At 45.1% G+C, this 27,316-nt stretch overlaps 1 protein-coding gene across 4 annotated transcripts in view; it reads right to left on the bottom strand.

Annotated features, from left to right (window-relative positions):
• RASGEF1C (RasGEF domain family member 1C) overlaps positions 1-27,316 on the bottom strand; it is a 135,329-nt gene that overhangs the window by 64,137 nt on the left and 43,876 nt on the right. For 2 of the 4 annotated variants that reach the window (XM_049829636.1, XM_049829639.1), the window contains exon 2: positions 21,726-22,111. In XM_049829636.1, coding sequence (XP_049685593.1) covers positions 21,726-21,761 — 36 coding nt within the window. In that variant the 5' untranslated portion in view covers positions 21,762-22,111. Of the gene's footprint in view, positions 1-18,978; positions 19,147-21,725; positions 22,112-27,316 lie in introns of those variants that run through there. The other 2 variants (XM_049829640.1, XM_049829637.1) reach the window with 2 other exon arrangements.

Raw genomic sequence — 27,316 nt, 5'->3', positions numbered from 1 at the left:
ACTCAACTAAACCCGATTGAAACAACCTTTTACTCATTGCACTGGTACTGCCAGCAGAGAGAAAGCAAGCTGCAGTATTTTCTGCAGCCCTCTATTCATATTCTTTCTGCTAAGGTTATTACGCCAGCTCTTCTGCAGGCAAACACCTTTGGCACCCACATCTTCCTGAATGCACACAGACCCCTACTTCTACATTATGGCAAGACAAGGGCTTATGTGAACAGGTACTCCAGGTCACAACATACCCTGCATAAAGAATGGGGTTTCCTTGAACTCAGTTCTGTGCGAATGACAGCATCATTTTCAGAAAAAGCAGCTCATCTTGATCCTTCTGAGTAATTCCACTGATTGGAGCCACCAGTAGATTGCTCTGTGGCTCATTAATTACACTCAATGTGAATAATTGCATTACTAAAATAGACTGGCTCAGGCACCACTGAAGACAAGTCAGAGCAGCCAGGGATGGCAGAAGCTGCACACCCACCTGTACGAGGGCCACCCGAGCACCCTGACACCAGGAGGACAGTAGAATGTGCTTCTGCAGCTGCAGAGAACTCACCTCCAGAAGGTCTGCAGCTTGTCTGTTCTTCCTTATGGATATATCTTGCTCCCGAGTGGATGGGGCACTTCATGCCATGGTCCCAGACGTGAATTTAGTATGCATGACGGTGTTCCCGAGGGCAACGCCTACATGAAGCAACGCTAAACATGCTGACAAAGGCAAGGGAAGTGACCTGGAAATGGCAAAGCGAAGCAAGGCAAGGAACAAAGATGAGGTGGCCGAGGAGAAACGTTTGCTCGGTTATATCGATAAAGGCCGCTGAGAAAAGGCAATGAGTTTTGTCTGATACAGTTGGTGCAGTGCAGACGTTGCTAGGTGTCTGATTTGGGCAAAAGCTCTGTAGATTGGCAGCCAGAAGATTAATCCTGTGCTGCCCAGAAGTGGTGGGGGCTACACACGGAAGGAAAAAAAAAAAGCTACTTTAGTTTTTCATCACGTAGAATATTACATCGAACGGCAGAGACGCACTGTCCTGAGCACAGTAACAGCTTCCTGGCAGCAGGCACAGAGCTGCCACACAATTCTGAGCAGCTTAAACCGTAATTCTCAAAGCTGAGGTCTTTTTTTCTTAACAAGAAGCAGCAGAAAAATTACTTTTAATATGCAGAAGTAATCACTTGTAAAATCAAAGATCAATTCTAAAAAACTAAAGAGCTATTTTTCATGGCAGATGATGTTTTAAACACCGCAAGAGAGAAGAAACTTCCCTTAAATAGGTGCCAGTTAATTAATGAGATTTGGTAAATGAGTGCATTTCCTGCGCAACAAACTACAGACTTCCAAAGTACATTATGTTAAATTGGACAAAGGCCCATTATTCTGGAATAAAAGATTGCCCACTGGAGGGTTCACACTAAAATAAGTATTCCAAGAATATCTTCATCCAGGAATACAAGTAGTGTATTTGCAAGTGGAGACCAGGCAACTCTTAAATGTAGTTGTATCTCCTAAAGGAATTAGTACCGTCGGAGATTTAGCACTTAGTAGCCAAAAGAAACACGATAGCTGGGCCCATTAGTTTATGCAAAAGCTCAGGAGATGGAGGGATGAGCTGCCTCTTGCGAATACAAGACCCTCAGGGCAGGTGTCTGCTCTGTAGTATAAAGTCATGAACTGTCTCTGTACCCTGCAGTATACCATACAGACATCACATCTCAGCCTGTCTCAGTACCCAGGGACTGCAGTGCACTTTTATTTCAACAGTGAACTACAGTGTGAGCTGGTTTGTCTGTGGTTAGCTGAGCATTTGGGCACCATGCCGCATTGTGGGGTATGGACAGGACAGGGTGAGCATCCTTAGCACTATGCAGAAGTCCATGGTGGACTTGCGCATTATCATCAAGTGGGTGAGTGCATGGCTTGAGCACAAGATACTGGTGGAGACCACAAATGGGATACATGCTCCCACTTCACACTGGAGGACACAAACACACCAGCTTTCCATCAAAGTTCCCCGGACACCCTAAACCCACTGAGAGATCTCAGGGGTGTCACTAAAAGCCGACAGAAAAGAGACCAGCCACAAGACCAGTGTGGTTTATAAGGACTCTCCCCAGCTCAACCTGTAACACTCCCAAAGCAACCTCCTCCAAATTCCTCCCAAAACCTTGCCTACAAAAAGCTGTAAGCCAGCAGGGCTCTCAGCCCACTTGAAGGGAAGCTCACCAGCGATTCATGCAGTGGGCTCCTAGGCAGGTAAGTCATTTGGGATAGACACCATCCTGACCACACGCTCCAGGTGGCTGTTCCCAAGGCCAGTGGATGACAATCCTTACGAGTCTATGTGCTACTGACACAGAAAGACTACTCAAGTTATTCTCTGGAATAACAAGCATAAACCTTACCTCCTCAGGAACATCTCTCTATGCAATCTCACTGCAAACAGCCAAAGTCAACTCACCAGGATGCCAAACTCTTGACTTTTATTATGGTAAATTATTCAGAGCAGAAGTGTCGCTTTAGCAGTGTAAAATTCCTTGCCATTATAAATATTTTCACATCATAACCTTCCTTCTCTTATACCTGTGGAGTCTTAGACCACACCAGTTTCTTCACCTTTAAACTGTGCATAGCTGTCCTCACACAGAGGACAGTCCCCAGCTTACTGGAACACAGAGCAAAACTCGCAAGAACCCTCTCTAGATCTTCAGAAAGAAGCATTAATATTAATTTCTTACAGCAGTGATTTCCCCCCCCCCCCCATTCCCCAAAATAAATTTCCCTTTCCTACCAGAACACCCAATTATGCACACTTCACCTTCAGTATAATCAATATATTGATACAGAAGTGAATGCCTTGCAGTACATCTTTTTACTGCTTTAATACCCTGACTTTTCCCTATGGGTGTTTGAACTAAATCCATTCTAAACCTTAACTGTATTTCTGTACCAATGATTTCCAGTTCAAAGGCTTTGCATTGCCAATTACATACATGCATGCACATACCTACACGTGCATCTTCTGTTAATACTTTAAGTGATACATGAATCCTTTAACGTTCTCTTCCAGGCCTTTTACTATTTGCCCCACAATGCTATTTAGGCTACCAATTAACCCCATTGAAACATCACTGTTGCCTAATGCTCTTACAACAGCTGTCAGACAGGACCATGACACAAACCCATGCATTCCCCTTCTCAGATGCAGGTACGAAGTCCCGGCTCACCTATAACCATGTTTTCGCTAACTTATCTAGGGATGAAACCATTCAGTATTAGTTATTCACAACTTCACTTACCCACGCCTGTTTTGGTCGTTCAGAGCAGGAGGGCTGAGCCGTGCTACGAAAAATCATCGCTTTTTCTTCAGTGATCTGTTTGGCACGGCCAGTGCTATCAGTTAACAGATTTTGCACGCTAATAGAATGACTATGACCGTACAGCAGCAGGACAGCACAGCAGTATGCTATAGCAGCTGGGACACATCATGCCCCTGATCTCCTATAACATGCCACCCCTGAAACGGTAGTAGGGAGGAGCACTACCTTCCATTTCCAGGCCTGCTTTCACGCTGTCAACCACCCCGAGGCGCGGACACGGGCAGCAGATTAACCTGTCACAGACAGGATACGTCTGAAGTCTGCAAAGGGCTTATCCTCCCTGCAGCTTGTGCCAAAATAGCTGGGGAAACACAGTGGAGACGCAAGCACCTGGATGTTCCCCAGAACCTCAGTTTACAGGCAGCCTTCCAAGAAGCTACTTGTATATCTATGAAGTCTTCAGGACCATATTGGTTCTCACCCATAGGTGATAAAAGGAAAACAAGAGTAGAAATAGTCCCTTCCACCTGCCCTGGCTGCCTGGGTATTCTTGCTAGTAGCAAGTGTTTGATTTCTCAGTCTGGGTGGTTTTTAAATTGAAGTCACCTGCAGTGTCCTGTTTGGGAAAGCATCTCCTAGTGTGCTTTTGTCCATTAGGATAAATGCACATTTCTGTGTTCTGGTTAAAAATTGAGACTCTTTCCTGATCAAAGGAGCTCAACTTCTATGTTGCATAAAACACTACAGAAATGAAAATGCGCTTTTCCTGTTATGAGCATGAAAAAAGAAAAAGAGAAACCTTCCTACATAAACATGATAGAACAGATGCTGAAGTCGCATACTAAGCATTTTACAGTTGTTCAGGAAAGAAAATAAATACAAAATTTGAAGTTAATATTCCTCATGGAATGAGATTAAAGATATTATTTTACGCCCTACTTGTAACATCATAGTAATTTTCATCTGCACTAATAAAAATAAATCAGAAGCTTATCTTCCATGCATTAAAATTACCATTTCATGCAACAGTCACAATGTTTCTGAGACATATGTGCCCTTTGGAACTCCTGCCACAAATAGAGCTGAATTTAGGGACTGCTGCGTGCACAGATTTATTACACCAATTCTTTCCAAAGGAGGATATTGTCATGTACAAAATGCAATGTGAGCAGCTAGAGAAAAGCATCTAGCACTGAGTAAAGACTCTTAGCTTTCAAGAGGAGAATAATTAGAACCGAACAACTCAAAAAAAAAATAATCACATTGCATGACACCAACTGTTGGGTGACCAGCAGAGCCCTGTTCGGAGCACACGTGCCACCCAGACACAAATTAATGAATTCTCAAGCAGTCCCTGTCTGCAGCTCAGCCTCTCATGAAGACACCCATTTGCAGAGCAGGATACAACTTGCTGTTAGACAGGAGAAGTTCAATAGTCATTAACCAAAAGAGCCCCCACTTTGTGCTGCTGCATGCACTACAAACCATCTGCCCGCAGGTTTTGTCAATCTCATCGCCCACTGTTTCGTGAATGCTCTACCTGGAGACACCGAGCAATGCATCAACACTCCCAGCCCTCAGCCAGGGCTTTTTCATAGCCAGACTCCAAAGCTGGGAAACCGTAACTGCTTTTTGAGCAATGCAAATAGAAAATCCTGGAAAGACAAAACGGTTCATCTCAAATTTGCATACAGCGACTTCTTCTCGCAACAGTCCACTCTTCAAAAAAAGAGCTATGTGAAAAAGGAGAATTGAAGCGGCCAGTTGCATGTTGGGAGGTTTACTCCACGTCTTCCCAGGGAGCCTGTGGCAGGCTTGTAAGTGCATGCTTTTCTTTTGCAACCCAGGGCAGTAATACATTCAACTGTGCTAAAGCAAAACTGTCAGGTGCACAGATTTAAGGAGATAATACAGTGAAGGCTCAGGGACTAGATATAATCATAAAAAGATGCAGGCAGAAGCTGCTTCCTCCTTGCTCTTTAATATCAATCGTCCCCATTGTTGTATTGGATGGCGAGGGCATAATAGCACAATTGCTTCAGAGGAAAGGGCGCCTGGGGTAACCTTTTCCTCAGCCACCCGTGGCATACTCTCATGACCCAAATCCAAACCCAGCTTGCCCCCGATCACCCCTGCTCTTCTGGCTCAGAAAAACCCGGCTCTGGTCACCAGTGCAAACGGCTGCATTCAGGTGTGAGAAGCACCAGATGTACAAGGGTTCGCTGTGCCGTAGCCAACACTGTCAGGCACGTCGTGGTTTAACCCCAGCCAGCAACTAAGCGCCACACAGCCACCCGCTCACTCACTCCCCCCACGGCAGGATAGGGGAGAGAGTCAGAAGAGCAAAAGAGAAAACTCATGGGTTGAGATAAAGACAGTTTAACAGGTAAAGCAAAAGCTGCCCACGCAAGGAAAGCAAACCAAGGAATTCATTCCCCACTTCCCACGGGCAGGCAGGTGTTCAGCCATCTCCAGGAAAGCAGGGCTCCATCACACGTAAGGGTGACTTGGGAAGACAAACGCCCTAACTCTGAACGTTCCCCCCTTCTTCCTCTTCCCCCAGCTTTCTGTGCTGAGCATGATGTCGTACGGTCTGGAATATCCCGTGGGTCAGTTGGGGTCAGCTGTCCCGGCTGTGTCCCTTCCCAACTTCTCGTGCCCCCCCAGCTTGCTGGCTGGTGGGGGGAGAAGCAGAAAAGGCCTTGACTGTGTGTAAGCACTGCACAGCAATTACTAAAACATCCCTGTGTTATCGACACTGTTTTCAGCACAAATCCAAAACACAGCCCCATACCAGCTACTGTGAAGAAAATTAACTCCTTCCCAGCCAATACCAGCACAAGGTGAAAGTCTAAGTTGCTTAAGAGGCCAAAGACGACCTTTCTTAGATTCTTCTGTGTCTACATTTCTACTACTGAGCTCTGCAGTAAGTCTTGGCAGCATGCAGATGATTCGAGAAGCTCAGTAAAGCCACGGATGGGAAATAACTAGGTATGGTAGGGACCCAATACTACATAAGCTGTCAAAAAACCTGCTTCCAAAGCTCTGGAAGCCATGCCGAAAAGATCTTCAGAGCCATCTGCTTGGTCCCTGTAAGCACTCAGTCACACTGGAAAAAACAAATCCAGCAAACTGGAAAGCCCCATAGCCATCTTTCTAGTAGCACATGGGCTGAAGTCTGCTACCCCAGTGCTGGCGACACTTGGTCACGCACACTTTTCTCTCTCTACTGTATGCTTGAAAATGCTCTGTTTAAGACACAGCTATGTCAAACAGTCTTGTCACCATCTTCCAAATAACTCATATGAATGTCTCGCATTTTTCAAGTGGTGTCATAAAACGTGGGGCTGCACACACCACAAATACTGACATATTTCACTAATACAATCCAGTAGCAGCATATGGAGAATATTTATACAGCTCTTTATTATTTTTTATGAAAGGTAAACGACTCTTTTGGTGAAACAGTGACTTGAGCTGACAGCATCTTTGTTTTTATGAAAAAAATACCAATGGTGGGAGGGTCAGAAGGTTTGCAAATCTAACTTATGGGTACAAATTCCTCTGGTCCTGTTGTAGGAAAACAACATTCTCTTCTTCCCAAGATTTTACAGTCATTTATCTTTTAAGCTGGCCTTGCTCAATTAGTTACTTGACAAAGTAATTAGTAGAAATAAGAACATACATATAAATAAAATCCAGATATTGACTAAGTGAGTCTTGAAACCACAAGCTTCCATGATTTAAAAGTCACTTCCTTGACCTACTTTCATATCTTAAGGTCAAATACTTCTAAATGAGGAAACAAGTGATTCTGCTCGTTAGTGCAGGGCTAACACTAAGCAAAGTTCACTGCATGCGCTGGTCCGCTCCAGCATTCCCAGGCCCAGGAAGCAGTAAGATTTCAGATGTCTGAGTCTTAATTAAGCCTTCCTAATTGCTGCTTTACTAATTGGGGTGGAGCAGTTTTGTCATTATTTTAGCTGTTGATGAACAATTAAGTAGAATGCAGCATTAATTCCTTCTCGATCTACTGAGGGAAGCCAACACACGTTCAAACTCAAGTGAGAAACCAAAACTAATCAGAGCAATGCAATATTAGCACATGTCATCGCACCAGGTGGAAAGCCAAGAAACCAGCACTGGGTTGCCGCAACGCCAACCGCAAAGATCATTTCAGCACTCCCAGCCCAAGCTGGTAAGACACCAAAACCTCAAGTCTTTGCATTTGCACTTTGCTCGCTGACAGCAGTAATTCTAGACAAGTCCTATAATCTCACTGTCCCTCTGTTTCCCCCTATCAAAAGTGGATAACAGCCTGCCTCTAACATGGAAGGACACCTTGATAAATGCACTAATTATCACCAGACACCCCACCCAGCAAGTGAGATAGAGGCCATTTGTTTGCCTAAAAGTCTTCTAGTTATAAAACCACTACCAGAAAACTCTGCAAATCAAGACCCTGGAACCTGATTTAATTAAATCAATGAGAATTATATTATTAATTTATAAGAAAGCTCAAACCTAAAGAGGAAATTGTTTATATTGACCAGCATACATAATCCTTTCATCTGCTGAGAGCAAATGCATTTTTATTATTCTTAGCACTGCACAAGACTCTCATCCACCCACTCGGCAGTACCTCTGCTAACGAACAGCCCTTGCAGCCCAGCTGCACCTCCGCTGCTCCATTTGTCATCTCAATGCACCATTTGTTCCTCAGAACACAGATCATCTTACACAAAGCAGTTGTCATGCATCTTCCCAGTCCCTACCATCTCAAGCACTTTACACATTCCTCTCCACATGTGCTCATAAAAATCACTTGCCATAAGAGTTTTTAAATGGGGCTTGTCAAAACATCAAGATAAAAGGTGTGCAAGACAAGAACCTCAGATTTCTTATGCTACTTGCTGAAACACCCATACACACAGCCTTATACAATAGGCTTTTCTTTCCACAGCATACCACTGAGATATTTGGACGTGGCTTGTAAAGGAGAAGAATCCTGCCGCGAGGGGAGGCGAGAGAGACACAACAACCTTAAAAGGAAACTTCATGTATGTAAGAGCCTACAAAAAGTAAAACGTGGCTATCCGTAACAGAAACGATTAGGAAGTGATTTAAAGCAGTTGGAAATACTGTTTCAGTGGTTGGTTGAACACCACCTTTAGAACACAAACATTCAGCAGGCTATTTATAGTCCAAGGGGAAAAGCTCCCTATTTCCCCTATCCAAGCACAGCAGGCCACAGTCTATTCTCAGTGAAGAACATAAATTTTGAGCAACTCCAATAGACATGAACGAGTCACTGGATTTATCTCAATTTAACCGATTTCAGAAAACTTAAAGAAGCGATACTCAAGACAAGCGCTCTCAATCTCAAAGACACTCAAACCCCTACTAGACCTGCTATTGTGTAGATAGCAATTGCTGGTTTATTGACTGCAAAACGCTGTGGATCAAGCCTTAGTATTTGCTAATATCTCTGCTAAAATTGGCCTTTAATGGTCCAATCCAACTCCCATTAATGAGAAAGGAACAACACCTATTTTCTTTAATGGAGTTGAATGAAGTTATAGCAGTTAGCATCTGATCAGGAAAAATAAAACATTTGGTCCAATTAGTCTTACTGGCTGCATTTTATCTGAGATGAAAACTTCAAATCTAGGGCTACAACAGAGAAATTATACTGCTGTTTCCAAATAAAAGAAAAAAAAAAAAAAAAAAAGGAAGGTGTTGAGAAGTGCAAACGTACCTCTCGTTCACTTGGGTGCAATTCAGAAGTAACCTTGGCAAAGCCAGGGCAGCTCCAGGAACATAAATACACAGTGACAGGGAAATCCAGCCTACTATACACATCACATATTTCATGCTTCTTTCTAATTCACAGTAATACACCAAGTTAAGCTGCTTATTAGATGGGCACATTCTCCTAACCACAGCCAGATTTATATTTTACATTGGGCTTGCCATCAGTACTGACGGCCCTTTAATCATAATTCTGCTGTCATTTGTGGTTCCACTTTGGAAGATACTTGCTTTAATACACAAACGGCATAGCTGTTAGCACTGCTGTATCCCAGAAGAGAGGGGCGTATGAGTAATGCCATGAGAGGGACTTAGTCCTAACCATCCCTATTTATACAAACCTCTTGCACATTTTCCTAACAATCTATATGCTCAAATACTTGTTTGTCATGGCCTACATGACACTGTGGCACATGCTTCCAAGCCCCGCACTACACCAATTCACAAATAATGACCTTCCTGAAATGACCTAGTAACAGCTAATAACTGTGCCATAAAGAACAAGGTTGTTGCACAGAAGGTCTTTCACGGAATGAAAAAAAGACCAAAGACCAAATTTTTATTAGCAGAATCACTAATGGATACATGGTTCTCATGTCATCTACTTATTTTTAAGAAATGCCTAGTATCAGATAATGACGTTATCCTAGAAAACAAAAACAAACCCCAAAACAGCAATTTCAAAACACACACTGCAGTTTGGCAGCTTATGAATGAAATGCTCCGTAGGTGTTTGTGTACATTTATAATTTACTACACCACATTAAGAAATAAGACAACTGCAAACGACAAGCTGATGCTCTCCCAGCTGTGTACACAATGTAATGATATCTTCTACCAGGGCTTAGTCAGCCTCACAACCAACTTCTCACTTGGAAGATGGACAGAAGGATCCAAAGGATCATCTCCAGCAACTGAGTAACAAACGGCAGTAACTCTGCCTTTATAAAGTTTGTATTGCTGGTGTTTTAAAGCAATACACACTGAACATCTGAAATGCTGTTTAACATATCATATAATGGTTTAGGTTGGAAAAGACCTTTAAGATCATCAAGTCCAACTCTCAGCCCAACACCACCATGCCCACTAAACCATGTCCTGAAGTGCCACGTCTACGTGTTTTTTTAATACCTCCAGGGATGGTGACTCCACCGCTTCCCAGGGCAGCCTGTTCCAATACCTGACATATGCACATGCCAGGAACAAAAGCACTAATCCTGTTCCTGATGCACAGAACAAGTATACAAGGCTTGCGCTGGTAGTCTCCACAGAGGAGAGGAACAGAAATCTCTCCTCCAGGTCTTGGCACAGCAGCAGCCACGAGAGAAGCTGCTAACCTTGTCCTCCAGCAGTGCTTGGAGATGGGGAGGACTAATTGCACCTCTCCCTACATTTCCTTTCCTTGGAGCAGGACAGAAAACGCCAAGGGACACTGCTCTCTAGCAGGGACCCACTGCCTGGTTCTCACCTCTTGCATATTGCATGCATGAGGCACGAGTGGTTTAGCTACGCCAAAGTTCACCCCCAGGTCCTGAAAGAGAAGGGTCCCATTTCACCTTGCTCTTCTCCAGACCTTGCCTTCATCCTGCATGCCAAACTTGTATAAAAATCACTGCTAATCCAGACATCCATATCTGACAGCTCATGTAGGACCAAAGAGCCAAGCACTCGACATGGAAGTAAGAAAATAGCTAACTTAATCTGCAAATATCTAGGCTCAGATACTGTCCCTACTGACCTCTGAAGAACTGCTCACATGCCCCAAATTATTCAACTATTTAAAGTATCTGCAAGATTACAGGTTTAACATACACGTCAGTTTTTCATGACAATGTATTTTACAGAGAGCAAAGTAAAGGGAGTTCAAGTCCTGATCTTCCAAACCTTGCTTGCTTCCTGACTTGGTTGAGTTGGATGTGATTGACACAGTGACCATCATTAAAATGACAAACTGATTTAAAAATACAAACAAACAAAAAAAAAAAACCACAAAACAACTCCAAACAAAACCAAAAACAACTTCAGCACAGAACTACTTGATTCTGTCAGGTCAGGACTCTGATCATGTGCTGTAACCCAAAAGGATAAGTCAATAAGCCAAATTAACTCCTTCACCCATCTTTCACTTTTCCTTCTTCCCCCCCCCCCCCCTTTTTCTGCCAATAGGCATTGTACCTTACCTTGAGCTTTGAGAAAAACACAGAGGACCCCACTGTGTCTGTGACCAGGTGACAGTGGGTATCACGTTAGAGACCCCCAAACATCTCCAACTATAAAACCACTGGATTTGCAGCAGCTTCAGCAGTTAGATTGCAGGAAGGGAACAGGAACAAGCTGCTACCTAAGTAAAAAGGGCACCCAGTCTGTATGTGGAGCGTCAACACAAAGGTTTTAAGGCTTCATACCCAAACTCGAGGGATGCTGCTTTCTGAAAGATGTGAAAGCTGGAACCGCAGATGCTGGGACTGCAGCGTCAGCCCCTCTGGAACATGGCACCAAACTCAGCCAGCCACACAGTTAACTTTAAGCATGTTCCCAGCTCAGGAAAAAAATCTCTGGATACAGTTTTAAGCACATAACTAATCCTATGAAACTTAGTGAGACATAGGCTTTTCTTTACATCCTTACCAGGAGTAGACTCGATGTCAGCGTGCACCGAAGTGCCTCGCTGATTCAGACCTGATGCAGTGACTGGGTCATAGGATAATTTATACAACACTTCCACATGTTCTTAATCTTTCAAACTGGATTTCTCTATTAGAGCCACTGTTTGCAGTTGTACCTGTAACCTTGATGAATTATTTCATATTGTGTCATCCTAATGGCTGAATCATAAGTGACCCATGTAACTGTAACCCCCAACTCCTTTCTGTACACGTGGATAAGGAAGCTCTGCAGAGTTTCAGTTCCATGAACAAGATGACAGATTTGAATGAAGTGATGGAAAAGACTGGAAGATCTCAACAGCCACCTTCATTGTCTGCAGACCCACTGATACAGCATCAGTGTATGCATCGATGTCTGCAGACCCAAAATACAGCATCTTGCCTGTATTTTGGCTTTAGTACAGCTGAAGTGCCCTGACAGCAATCCAGGGACAACCACTGAGTCCTGGTGCTTTCAGAGGGCACCTTCTCCAGTCCATGGGGCAGAGCAAGGGACTGTGTGAAGATGTTCCTGAAGTCTGCTCTCTTGCCCAACTTCTATAACCCCGCATGATCCTCATTCCTATATCCTCTCCTGAGCTCCAGCCCTGCAGAAAGCATCAGGCCTTTTACCAGCACCCACATGGAACATTGCAGCTTCTTGCACTTAAGACTTTCTCTCCTATCTGCTTTAATTTGTGGAAGATGTGTGGAACGTGAGCCCCAAGCCCAGATGACCAGGCTGTACATGGTATATGATGTTTATACACATGCATTGGAACAGACTATACGTACACGTTCAAAATTGCTGTAATCAGGAAATGAGCCATGAAATGTGTAAGCGATGGCACATTAATAATCTGTTTTATAGCTTAAATTAGAATCTTTGGAATTTCACAGCCAGAGACTTTTAAATAGGTCAAAAAAGTGGTAATCACACTTAATGATCGCACTGTGATATGCACTGCATCAGAGCTAGGAGTGAGGAAACCTGAGCAGAATGGGTATGAACCACTTGCACATTCAAAAAAGCTTTTAACAAACATCAAGTGACTTTTATACCAAAATCAAAACACATAGCCCAGGCAAGAAGCTTTTTTGCTTTTGGTCCTGCTCTTCAGAAAGGAGCTGCAAGATTCCATATGATCACAGGGTTCAAATGCCGTGCGCGTCTGCATATTGCTTTTAGTTGGCATTGCACGTTAGCAAAGGCTCCAGATTTGACCATTTACAACTAGTGAGCATTTAGTGGTAGAAGGAAAGCCTTCCCCAACAGAGGAACATGGTTTATTACTGTATTTGCCCATGCACATTTCACCCCTCGTAGGCAGAGTTAAAACACATTCCTGGGTATCAGCATTTTGATTTCTTTTAAATAAAAGAGCAAGAATCAACAGACCAATCACAGTAATCTTCTAGGCTCCAAACCAGGGAAAACCTTCACACTTTTTCTAAGTTTAGACACATGCTTATGTTCTATTTACATCAACTTGTCTTTAGGTACAATAAACCTGATGGAAAAATTGTGGCAAGAATGAGAATTTCAGCAAAATAGACAGTCGCTGCTAATTAATCCTGTCCTGTCAAGCTGCTGAGGCATAACCAAAAAGGTAAACCAAGAAAAAAATAAACCAGCTATATTCTGTGGAAACAAAGTCAATGTTTGTCTACTGTGAAAGTACAAAGTCAGCAGGGGAGACTGCTTGGAAGCTTATAAGAAAGCAGAGGAGAAATGTTTTTTTGGTTTCTTTTTTCCTCCAGTGAAACTTGGCTTCTTCTAAAAAACAAAGCAAGGCAAAAGATGAAAGGCCTTCTTTTCTGAAGCCAAAGATGAAGAATACAAAGCATATTAATGACTAACAAGTCTGTCTGTAAATGCCATGAGCTTAGCTGTAGTAGGGACAAAAAGGAAGAACGGCACTGCTATTAACTAATGAAGTTTCTGATCTAACGAGCAGTGATGAAGGCTGATTGGGTCATTTATGGAATGGAACGTTAGTTCAGAAGAACACAGGTTCCCTAAAGAGGATAAAAGGAAAGAGGGAAAGATGCCATTATATACATGAAAAAGCTCAGGATGGTTGTGGTTCATTCACAAAGCATGTAAAGGTAGTAAATTCCCAATTACGTCTTGCCTGTTCCTTACGCATGTTTGTACGCGCAGGTACACCAGAGGGCTACCCTGCAGGAAACTCGGGAACTGTTGCAAATTTGTCACTTGCCTTATACTACAGCATCGGATTTTGATGAATCGCATTTCCTAAAGGGAAACTTCAAAACACACAGAAGCTTGCCTTTGTCACGGTTATTTGAAGCGGCACAAGCCTGCCTGGCCAGCACAGCTTCCCAAGACCCCGGCATCCCGCAGCGGTCCAAGAGGGTCTTTCTGACAAACGGCAGAGCAGCAAGGGAGGCAGGCGCCAGCCTCTCTCCTCCACGCTGCCCTGGGACAAGCGCTGCCATGGCAGATCAGGGCAAAGCACGTTCCTCCGCATTTGAAGTTTGACCATTGTCTTTTGAGAAATCATTTCAACTTAAGGAAATGAAGCAAAACAAAACCAGGCAGAAAAAACAACTAACTCGGAGCCCAAAGTGACACTACGCAAACTTCAGATTTGGAAACTGATTCATTTGCCAGCTCATAGGCATACACACCTAGCATGTCTATATTTATATGCGTGGACTCAGGCGCTCTGCTCTGTAGAGGCATCCTCAGTATTTTTAAATCAGTGATAAATGAAGAATTACTGCACTTACAGGAAAGAAAATGCAAAAATCCCTCTTTCTCTAAGCTGTGACCATTCAAGCTACAGAAGTCTTGAGACAGCAGCTCTCCTTGCAACATCCAGCAAGTCTGAGAGCCAAGACAGATATAAAATTTTCTCTGAGATTCCTTTCCTTGACAGGCTACTGCTCACTCCTGCAGACAGACCACATTTTGGACTGGAGTCTGATCCAGTAGATGATATGAGAAGCCTTTGTGTTGGGATGGAAATCTGGGGAGCATTCTGATCATGTGAAAGATAGCAATGTTCAACCAAGTACTGCCAGAGAGATGTGCTGCTGTCCCTGCCTTACGGGGCTGGGAATTAAAGGCTGCAAGTTCAATGCCCAGCTTTGTCCATAACCCACAGTGGTCTCAGCAGACACACCAAACTCTCTCAGCATCTCCTTCTGGAAAACAGGGATAACAACATGCCTCAGCAGCATCACAAAGGTTTGTTAATGCTTGTAAGCACTTTGTAGATAAAGAACATCAAGACAGCAGTTAGCAGAGGGATTTGGGGCACAGACAGACATAAATCCAAAGTACTCATATCATATACTCTTTTCAGACAAGCATAGCAGCAGATCAGCTCCCTGCATTTAGTGGTTGAGGGCTCCATCCTCTCAACATACTGAGCACTCTGCCTTTGATCCAAAAGATGAGTCCAGGGAGAATATTTACATGCTTAATGTTAATCATATGCTTAAATCCTCTGAATCTATAAAGCGGGTAAAAGAGAAAAGTGTTCCCCAGCTCCAAAACAAACACAAATTCCCAGAAGTTATATTTAGGACATGAGCAAACATTTGACCAGCAAAGGAAAGGCCTTTGCTACACACCTGCTAAGCTCCTGCACCCCTGAAAAAACCTGCATGTGGGAAAAGCGTCCAGAGTGAGTTTGCTTAGACAAAAGATTTCTAACATAACCAAAGCAATGCTATTAGAAAGAAGCACCCCAGAGTATTTGAACTACTATTCCACAGGCAGAGCAGACCTTGAGCAAGGAAATGAGAAAAAAGAATAGTTTACTAAGGAACTCACCACACAGATTTAAACTTCTGATTATGAATTCATTTGCTACTATTAATTCCTTCATTTATTAGCCGTCTACTGTGAAAGAAAGGTCTTCCTCAGAGGGCAGGCACTGCCACCCGGTCCTCACAAACACAACATGCCTCGCAGCAGCCATCAGCAGCACCTAGAAAGCATCTTCTCCCAACTCTGTATCAGAGAGCAACAACACTAAGCAAAAGGCATTGGATCGCCCTTTAAGCCTTGTTCATTTTAAGCACACACTGCTCTCTCTCAGCTATCTGAAACATCTAACTCATTTTTACATCCTGCTAAACTCCTGGCCTAGCTAATGGCTTGGAGCTACGAGTCTCCAACGCTCGCTGGCCGGGGTGTCGAGAAGTCTCTGCTCTTCCATCAACCCCACCTTGACTCGTTTCCCGCAGGTGCATCAAGTCAGGGGAGCAAGGACACGGAGCTCTTCTTGCAGAGGCGAGCTCAGCAAGGCCAGGGCAGGTACCTGCAGCATTAGGGTGCACTGAGCTCCACGTGGTCACAGACACGCTCCTGCAGAGCAGAGCGCTTCAAGCTACATCCATGACTGCAGCGTGGACATATCCCTGACCAGATCAGCATCTGCAGCATAAATAACTGGCTTCCAGAGATGATTTTCAAAACTCTGTTAAACAAGCATGTACAGCAAGAAAAGCCTCAGGCAATTAAAGGGCCACTATCCAAAGCTTCATTGCTTTACCAGATCCGTAAACATTATCCAGCTTACTCACAGCAACATCACACTTTACTAGTGATGTGAAAAGGACAAATCACTCTCTCACCAGCCTAAATCACCCAAGATGCTAAATAAGGCTGCTAATTATTTCTAAGGATTTTTAAAGAATCCTTTAAGATTATTGGCCCTAAATGTGATTAAATAACACTTTAAATCCCTTCAACTGAACATCATTAGGTGAAGCTGACTTGATGCTATTACAGAAAAGTTTCCTTCTCAACTAATGTCTTTTTGTGCAGTGTGCTGTATTTTAACAGTACGCACCGCTTTTAACTTAATAAACGACAGGGAGCTGTGTCAGTCACATCTTACAAAGGGTTAACAAGGTAATTACCTTCCTTGGTTGGCTGAATTAGAACTATACAAAATGCTGTGTCTCAGGGAGAAGCGTATTCCTACCTTCACCTGCCACAAACCAAGAACCACAAGGGATGGAATTACATCGCTGGGTGAGGCTGTAAGTCGTCCAGGGGAAGTTAACACAGCAGTAGAAATGCTGGGTTTGTTTCTCCACCTCCTTTGCAAGACATTTTGCTGTCCCAGGGTTTGTATGTACTGCAGAACACCACAAAATTCACTGCTATTGCAGCTCATCAGCATGAGCTGGCAGACCCCACCACCGGGGAAACCCTCTGGAGAGGACTGAATGCCCCAGAAGACACCACCATGACTTATTTTCTCACCATTTTCCAGGAGGAAGAAGCACTTTCTGTCACGATGGAGTAAGCTACAAGGCAGAACTCAAGCCTGTGCACTCTCAGAGCACCTCTGACAACAAGCAAAGACCTCTTCGACATCCCCGGTGCCACGCTTTGTTCGGTGTCTCCACTAACACCACCTAGGAGGACAGCCCTAACAGATTTCATTGCCAGGCACTTTCCCTTGGCTAGAGCTTCGACTTGTCCTTTGCTCTACCATTTCTTTGTTGTAATCTATAAAGAGCCAGAGAGTAACGAATGCACCCCCCATCGTCACCGCTTTACCCAGTCATCCTTCCCCACCCTACACGTGCAGTCCATTCCTCCTCCCATCCCTAACAAAATAAGTGAGATTTAAAGAGTTCTGGAAAGCAGAGCGCCAGCAAAGTGCATCTTTCAGTGCCGAGGGCAGAGACGCCTCCAGGCAGGAGATGCCACTGGCTGTACCACAGAGCACAGGTCTCCCACAGCAGGAGCTGAACCTGGGTAAGGATGGCTGGAATACACCATTTGTGCTATATTGGCTTGAGAGCAATAATTAAATTCCAGTCTAATTTCCTTCTGATCTACAGCTCTAACTCCTGAATGACTCCCATTAAGTCAATTACCAATGTGGCATCACTCTGGATTTTTGCCTTAAATAAGGAGCCCATGAAGCTACTAAAACAATGGCGATCTTTTTATCTATGAAATACCTGCCCAGGAAATTCCTTCTGTAGAATAAAAGTGTCAGTATTTTAGGTTTCAGTAACAACACAAGATGCGCCACCACCACCACCACCCTGCTCGGAAAACACAGGGGTCAGGGAACTGTATTAAAGGACCATCAAGCCTAGAGAATACAATCTGAGCACAACTGGCTCTTCCTCTGCACTTCTCTTTTCCCCCTCAACTCCCAGTGTTTCATGCTGGGCCAGAGCATCGCTGATGGACCAGTGCCCAGTGTGGGTCCTCACACAAGCCACCAAAACACCCCAAAGCTATAGGGTGTCACCCAGGAACACCCTGGGTATTAAAGCCATCGCTGACGGACAGGGTCTGTGCAGCTGCTCCTATGTCCTGTTAATTAGGTACTATGGACACGCTCACGCTGTAAGGACATCTTTGACATAACATAGCATGACAATTTCTTCAGAGTCACAGAAACGCAGAGCATACAAATAAACCTGAACGCTGAAACCATTTCATTGTTCATAAGAATATGCACATTGCACCTGTTACGACCAAGGGCACTGCCTGTGCCTTGGAGCTGATTATTTCAGCCTCTAATGAGCCTGTCTGTCTTGGAGGACTGTTAAATTCCAGGAGTAAATAAAGCACAACAAAATTATTTTACAAAAGGAAATCATTACGACTCTACAAAGAGAGGTCTTTAAACCCAAGGTAAGGAAAACAAGCCTCAAACTGACGTTTTTCCCTGAGCTTCTTACAACCGCTGAGTCAGTCTAAATTCAATTTAGCTGAAAGAAAATAACTCCAAGATTGATATTGGCAAAGTCCTACCCTGAAACAAATCTTTGGGAGTCCAACTGCAAACCCCCCCCCCCCCAGCCCAGGACTCCTACCAGAGGGGAAGGCAGGACGCCCTCCGCGACACGACCAGGGGACCGCTCTCCCAAACCCCATCCCGGCAGGAGCGACGCTCCCGCAGCCCCCGAAGGGAACCGGAGCCGCAGGGAGCAGGTGGCAGAGCCGGGCGGCGAGCCGGTCCCTCCAGCCCGGCCCCGGCGCCAGCCGGGCCCCCGCCACCAACACGCGTGGGGCGCCGGGGCGGAGGAAAGGAGGTGGTGGTGGTGGGGAGGCATCGATTTTTACGCGGAAAGAGGGAAACGGAGAAGCACGGGCGAGGGAGGCAGCATCCCCGGCTGCGGCAGCAGCGCGGTGCGGGCTGCTGGGGGAAGGGACGGGACCGGGACCGGCCGCGGTGGGACTCACCGAGCTACGCGCGCCTGCTGCCCCCGTTGCCGTCCATGGGGGCGGCGGGGGGACGGGAGCCCGCTGCGGGCGAGAGCCACCCCAAGATCCGCCGCATCTGCCCGCCGCCGCGGAGGAGGAGGTGGAGGAGAAGGAGGAGGAGGAGGAGGAGGAGGAAGAAGAAGAAGAGAGACCGCGCCGCACCGCCCCGGAGCCCCAGCGCAGCCCGGCCGCAGAGCGCCGCCTGCCCGCCGCGCCCGGGATGGGACCGGCTGCGCCGGGAGGGGCGGCCGGGCCGCGGGGGCAGGTGCAGCCGCCCGGGGCGGGGGGGGGGGGGGGGACGACGGGGAACGGGGCGGCGCGGCCCGGAGCCCGGGCGCGGCCCCGGGGCGGCGCAGCTGGCGGAGCGGGGCCGGCTGCGCCCGGGGCGGTGGCGCCAGCGGGGGGGGGGGGGGCTCGGTAAAGAGGGGGGGGGGGGGGACGACAACGGGGGGGCTGGAAGCGCCTGTGCGTAACGTGGCCGGGCGTGAATCCGCCCCGCGAGGGCTTTTAATGAAGTACAGATGTTCCCTAATATAATTATATCGTCTTCTTCCTGATAATTGGCTTTGGCAGTCGTGCTGATCGAAATTCCCCCCCCCGTCCCCGTCCCCCCGTCCCCGCTCGCTCCGCGGCAGCGGGGAGCCGGGGCCTCCGGCTGAAACCGCGGCCGGATCCTGCCCTGCGGACCCGCAGCTGCCGGAGGGGCCCCCCACGTACCCAGCACCCCGCTCCTGCGAACCCCGCGTTTAGAGACCCGTGATTTCAGTGGAAGCTTTTGGCTCACGGCAGGTGAAAATAAGGGGCGACGTTTATTTACTTATTTCTTAAAGTGCGTGTCCTCAGAAGACTGGGCTGCTTGTAGGAAGGGAGGACAAAACATCCTAGTTATACGAATGCAAGGTTATCTCAAATGTTGGGGAAGGGCCATCTTACTGAACAGGAGCACAGCACCACTTCAGGATGGCAACAGAGGATGTCCTGGCTGGGTGAGCGGGACCAGCACCCCTCCTCTGCTCCTCCTTCGCTGTACCTGTGCTCTCAACGGGCCAGGTGAGCGGCAGCTGGTTAAAACACTCCAGTTCCCCCCAGCTTGGTTTGTCTTTAGAGAAATTGCCAATGAGGACACGCTAATACAAGCCAGATGTGTGGGCGTTTTATGCATGTATGTGGGGAAAATGGATCAAGCCCACAAACTCATCTTGCAGAGGACAAGCAGCCAACACAAGGTAATGATTTCTAGTCACTACAGGCCCCAGACCAGACTTCTTTCACCCGATGACTCAAAGCTGAAACGTGGCTGTGCCATGCCTGCTGACACTTGGGCACTATGAGGAGTGTAAATACTTCAGATAAGCAGGATTAGGGAATTCTCCCAGCCCAGGGTTACAGAGGGGAGCAGCAGACAGTCTGCACATCTGTACCTCTCTCCATACGTCAGCCTAGGCAGAGTCTGAGGAGTTGGGCATTCCTACACGTTATCACAAAATGCAGGTTGGAAGTGAGCTCCCCCACTCCCAAAAGAGAGCATGTCCTGCCCGCTCCTCTTGCACAGTCCAGGATCTCAGCCACCAGCTTATATTGACTTCTTTTTGTTTTAAGTGAAGGCAAGTCCTATCAAGCAATGATCAACTTCTCAGCCCAAGCCCACAACGATAAATCACACTCCCGTTTTATATTTACCAGTGGTACCAAGATGACACCTGTGGACTGAGAATCGTTTTGTACCTATGCAAAGGGTAGAGGCGTAGCTCTACCCTGAGACTGGGGCTACATCAGCATTAATTCTGGCCTCAAGCCTATGCTCCAAGCCTGTACCTGTGCAGGTTTTTCCTCTGGAACAAACTAGCCCTCCAGCTGGGCAAGCTCAGCTCCAAGAGCGTGACTCTGCAGACCTACCTTAAAGATGGCTAGAGACTCGCTGAAATGCATACATGAACACCAGCCCTCCGCACAAGGATCTCTGCCTTTTCCTCAGCAGACACAGAAAAACGTTCCTTGTTTTAGCAACTGTGTTCTGCAGACTTCTGAGGACACAAGCAAACAGGGGGTTTGACAAGCTGTGCATGGCATGAGGCATCCTTGGTTTGCTTTTGATTGGGTTCCTTTGGGGTTTTGCTCACCCTCTAATACCCCCATGGCTGCTTAGAAGACAAAAGCCTACATGATTACAGAGATATAAGTGATGCTGTGTCTTGCAGCCACTACTTTTCTTATGCCTGGTTTCTGTTCTTGATTCAGTTGGGATCCCCAGAGAGCTAAGGCATGGAATAGGTGTATTCCCTAAGCACAGATGCCGCTGCAGCAGATGGCTTGGGAGGCAGGACAGGAATGAAGAAGCTAAGACTATCCTTTCCTCCAGTTTCACTTCAGCCATTGTAGAATCTTTTCTTAGAAGGATATAAATATAGAAGAGGTAAGGTAAACACAAAATCAACACAACCTGGAACAACATGGCTTGAACCAGAGGACAGGCAGCCTGACAGACTGACTCCACGATTTCTTTCTTAAGGTCTTTTCTCTAAATGTTAACTTTTTAAAGACCCATCATAATTACAGGCTTTCACTCAGACTTCCCCATCTTCCTCTAAAACCAACATAGAAATAACTAGAATTACCTAGTTCAGTTTTCCCCCAAGGACCGACACAGGAAAACATTCACCCTAAATGGGGAAGTCCTCCAGTTTGTGAGCTCTGGAGTGAAGACACAAATAGACTCACACACTTACCTTGTTGGCAACATCCTTGTTTTTTTTATGCTTCATGGACCTTTCAGCAGGAGTCTTCTCCTCCCGCCAGTTCTACAGATCAGTAGTTTTCAGCTGTCTCTCATTGACTCAGTTGTTCTGCCATCTTTCCAGGTGTTAAGCTGATAAGTGTGTGATTTCCAAGGATCAGCTTTGTCAGAAAGACGAGGAACTGTATACTTATTCCTCTCTGACCTCTGTTATATTTCCCGTCCTCCACCTGTTATTAAATGTAGATGGTTCAGAGCTGGCTTCAACTTGTTCCTTAGATATTCCAGGGTAATCTTCTTCAGGCTTTGCCCACTTCAGTGTACCTTTTGTTTCTGTGCCCCTCTGCAAGTAGGTACATGTTTCCTGAAGCTGTTCTCCTGGAAGTAGAAAACAAGGAAGCTTACTGTAGAATTCAACCAGTAACAGGTCAATCATTGATTTTGTTCTTTATTTCATTCCAATTTAAGAATAAATGCTTTCTTAAAAGAAACAAGGTAAATGTAACTGTTTGATCCTGAGCAAATAAGAACAACGCCTTTTTTCCCCCGGTACAAGGCACCTGTCCAACATTTTATTAACTTTGCTAATTGCATTAAGCATCCTGCAGTGCTTAACAGTCCTCAGCTGCTAATTCCCAGATCACTATAGTTTAGTTGACTGTTAAATGAGAAAAATTCATAGCAGGAAAAAGAAAAAAAAAGGTGTTTTAGACGCACAGTAACAACCAAATGATCATACAGTTCTGAATTCCAATCAGCTCCTAGCAGTGATCATATTTTATGAACTACTGGAGGATGATGTTAGGACTCACACAATAAATATGACATGCTTCTGAGCTGTATGGGTACAAGTGAGATTGATTGATAGATATTACATGTTCAGACATTTATACAAACAAGAAAAATTAGGTTTCCATATGTGAATATTTTATGCAGATTTTTATGCAGATAATTTGTATCTGCTCTTTCATTTTGTTACCTGTAGTATTACATGTGAACATAATAATAATCTGAATTTACATACGCAAATTACTGGAAGGTCTGGATCTGTCACATTGGGAAGTAATTTCTGGCTGGAAACATTAGCAATATGGTAACTATTTAGACAACTATATAAAATGAAATAAGCACTTGTCAAAGGAAAAATGCATTGTTATGAAAACTGGAATTGGTATAGTCTCAAATAAAAATAAAAATGTAGTCTGTGAAAAAGAGTTGATCAGAAATTCTCTCCTGCCACTCTCCTGCCTTACTGCTTTTCTTGTTTCTTTCCTCCTTTTCCTGGGGTGAAATCCTGCCCCCCAGAAGCAGAGAGCTGGGGAGGCAGAAGCAGCCGTACCATGCTGCAGCTGCGGAAAAGCAGTCCGTCACAGCTCAAAGCAGAAGGTTGGCAGGCTCCCTGCAGTCCGGGCTGGTGGCTCTGCTTGCAGGATCAAACATGGTGTGCCAGAGGGGGACCCTCTCCAGGATGTGTGTGCACCACACACACGAGGACTGGTGGTGCATGTACGATAGGTTTGACGTGGGAGATGTTGGACTTCATCGTTTTGGACCTGGCAGTAAGTCAATACCTTAATTCTGCTCAAGAAGTAACAGAAGAAGCGGCAAGGTTAGAGGGGACGTATGGAAGAAGCTGCAACTGTCCTGCAACCACTGCCAGGCAGTGGTTTCCAGATGACATGTATCCACATTTTCCATTCTTAAGAAGCACAAGGGCCTTTTGACCGTGGTTTTGTGAAAGGAACATTATTTCTGCCTTTTCTTATTTGATCACCAGGGAACCCATTCTACAGCCAACCAGAAAAAAACTATATGGAAGGAAGCAGAAAAAAACCCCACAAAAAAACAGAAAAAAAAGAAAAAAAAAGCCTACAGCTAATCATATTAATTTATATATGTTGTTTATAATTAGCCTGTTTAAACATTCATTTCCTTTCTTCAATAAAGACCATATCTCTCCAGGACCCTCGCCATGTCCATTGTCTTTGTGACAGACAGTAGAGATAGATACCAATTACTCAGCTGTTATTTAGTAAGTACTCCAAAGTACTTTGATGCAGCAACATTGTAAATTCTCAGTAGCAGCTAATTGTCTCATTTTAATTCATTTTTAATGAGACACCTGGGAGAATGAAGAAACATCACAAAACCACAAAAACCCAAGAATGTTTTTGAGTTAGTGTCCCAGTGCCTCCTTATTTCTGCCTTCCTACAAGAGGGCTTTTTGGTATTAGCACACAAAGGTGCAGCCCCTTAGCTTCCCCAAGCTGTGTGACAGCATTGTTCTCTGCCGCATTGTAACCCATCTCCCATGGGCAAGGGAAGATGATGGTAGAATCTATAAAACACCATGGAAGGAATCCAGAGAGAAGAGGCCTCTGGTCGTCAGATGTTCCACATCTTCATCACTTCTGTCTCTCAAGGCAACCGAGCCACGTTTCCTATGTTGCCAGCAGGCTGGAGAAGGAAGGTTAGTGTTGTCGCTCATCATCATTTGACATGTAGATGTGATTCTCAGATAGAAAGAAGGAAAAGTGGCAAAGGGATATATTTTCTTCAGCAGCAGCTGACTCACTCCATACTTTTTTCTGAAAGGAAAGGTGTTCTCTGACAGTCACCAGCTTGGTTTCCTTACCTAAGACAGATACGCATCCTCTTGATTCTCACTCACGTTGCTCAGTGTTATACTCTGTGCTAACTTCAACATACATGTTTTACTGGCTCAAGAGGGGGTTAATTCCAGTAAGACAGAACTGCCCAAATCTCTATCAGCAGTTTGGCTTCAGGAAGTCATTGACACAGCATCCAGTTGGTCTCTCTCTGCTGCTGTATTGGCTCGAGAAAGGAGTACGCTCTAAGGCAACTGTTAACCAAGCCACACAAGGAGCTCATAGATCAAACACAGCACTGCAAATTGCACCCAGGAGAAAAGAGCACCGGACATTGAGGAATAGATGTGGTATGTTCTCAGTTTAATTAGAAAGGTGCCTATGGTGACACATTGTTTTCACTTAAGGATTTATCAAAAATTGAAAGGCACACCCAGTAAGCCATGTGATTTCACTGCCTAAGATATTCCCCTTTCAATATTGCTAAATATCTGGTGCTCTTTTGTTAGTGTTATGATCATTTTTACCAGGTGAGGCCTGTCAGCAGTCACAGGGCAGGTGCAGCTGCTCCACAGCCACCACAGGAGTTATCATCCCAGGAGCAGCATCTCCACTTGCCCCCAGGGACAATGGATGGAGCCCCTTGTGGTGGGACTAAGCCCCATCTTTGCCTGTCATTTCATATGCCATCTCCATCTTTAGCTCTGACACCTTAATGAGAATCTGGCAAGCCGTCAGGTCTATAGGAAGACCCACAAGTTTCAGTAGTAGCTTGAAAGTAGCTGTGGATGCTTTCTTACACAGAGCTGTGGCTGTATACTGATAGCCAGGCACAGACAGCAGATGTGCACCTCTGGTTAGTGCTGCCCTGCCCAGATGCCTTAGCCTGCAGTCACTAACTGGTTTCAGTGGGGAAGAACTCTGGTCCAAGCTCAGTATCATTGATGCTTAACAGTATAATGGCACTTAATACTATTAGTATGCCAACAAACTGGCTGCTTCTTTTGTGTTTTAGCTGCTTAATTCATAAAGGAGCTTTGCACATTTGGAGTACTGAGACAAGGTGCTTGTTGATTCCCGCAGAAGATCTCTCAAGCCTGTGGTATGGCCATGGTAGAATGCCTAGCACAAACACTGAAGAGTTCTATCCTGCTCAGCTGCAAAATTCCCCTTGAATTTTGCTGCTTCTGGGAAATGCCTAAGAGTGAGGTGAGCTTGCTTCTTCCACAGAAAACTGCTAAGCTCCTGAATTTGTTTGAAGAAAGGGGCTGAGGGTCATGTTGCAACCGTAGGGTCAGGGAGAGCATCACTTCTGGGAAATGAGCATCGATGTATTGAATCTACTATTACAGGGGGAAAAAAAGCTAAAACCCTATAGCATTTAAGAGTCCTTTGTTGATGAAGATTATTTTGACAAGACCTCCAGGAAACTTACTTTCTCACTGCAAACCCATTTTCAGGCTATTTTTGCCCTTACTGTATTCTGTCTCTTCTTCTAAGATGGATTTTTTTCACCACAGATGAGATCCCAATTTCTTTCCAGTCTTGGACAATGGTGCAGTTGAAGAGGGTGACAACAACAAGCTTCTTCTCAAACTACTGCACAAAGGACTTCAGTCAGGATATTTACAATAAATACAGGCACCAAGTGTGAGGGCTCCCATTTCCTGGCAGAGTTGCTTTACACAGTGTTTTCTCTGGAAGGAATCTATTACATCAGTGGCCTCGGGAATGTATATTGAGATGGTTTAATCGGAGTTGAAAATCACAGTACAGAAAGGGGCTTCAGTTCTTCTGGATGGACACTACGTACCCAATCTGGGAGCCACTGAGGAATTTCACTGATACCAGACACATTCTTTTGCTCATCTCCGTCCAGCGTTAAAATGGCTGGTGGCAGCGTTATGGCCCTGATTCAGCAGAGTACTGAAGCACATGCTAAACTTTAATTTCTTCAATTAGACTGAAATATGTACTTTGGGCTGAGGATATGCCACAATACCCACAGAAATCACAGAGCTGTTCAACAGGTAATTTGTTTTGGCCAATGAATCCTTCTGTAGATAAAGGTTTTGTCAAGTTTCCCATTCTCCTGTCTGTTGCTTGGATCTCCCTATTGACTTTATTCTTACATAGGCAGTCTTTCAGGACACAGCACTTCTTCCTCATTATATATTTGTACAACATCAAGTACAAATAAGGCTGTAGTTTCTATAGCTCTCATAACACCAATAATTACAACAGGAATGGATTTAAGCACAGGCTTTATTGTCCTCCTAAATGCAGGCTTACATTTAGAGCCCTTACCTTTCTTGTGTTTTCCTCCATGTGTGAAATGGATCTTTACTCAACCCAGCTTGCTTTAGATCCCTGTGGGGCAAAGTGTCTGTGGGTGGAATGACATCTATTTGAAAGGAACAATATTAAGTGAGGAGTAAAGATTAAAAGGTCTGGAAAACTTCTAAAACTTCAGCTGACATGCTGAGTAATGCCGAGGTTGTGGCAAGATGACAGAAGCCATGTTCCTACGTGGCTTGGAAGCTATGGAAATGCAGAATATTTCTGCAGTCGGTTAATCTGCTGATAAGAACTTAAAACAGGGATTAATTAGAGACCAGGTTCAAGGGAAAGCTCAGCTGAGCCTACAAAGTTATTGCATCAGTGATACAGCATGAGGTTTGAAAGGAAGTACTGAATGTAAGCAGGTAACTGCAAGAGATGGGCCCAAGCCCACCCTGCTCCACCAGTATAAAATTGATGGCCAGCAGGAGCAGATACAGGCTGATAATTGTCAGTAAGTTTCAGCAAACGCTGGAATCGTCTGCTTAATTGCATGAGAGTTGCAAGGGAATGATAAAGGTGGATCTAACTCATTATCCAGGGGCAAGTTCTAACACTGCTGGACAAACATTTTGCTGAAGGGTCTTTCGTAGGTATCAGGTTTTTATCTGAATTCTATCAACCGCATTCCTAG

Source organism: Accipiter gentilis, chromosome 26 (genome assembly GCF_929443795.1).
Source record: "Accipiter gentilis chromosome 26, bAccGen1.1, whole genome shotgun sequence".
Classification (NCBI taxonomy): Eukaryota; Metazoa; Chordata; class Aves; order Accipitriformes; family Accipitridae; genus Astur; species Astur gentilis.
This window is presented reverse-complemented; position numbering and strand designations above follow the sequence as displayed.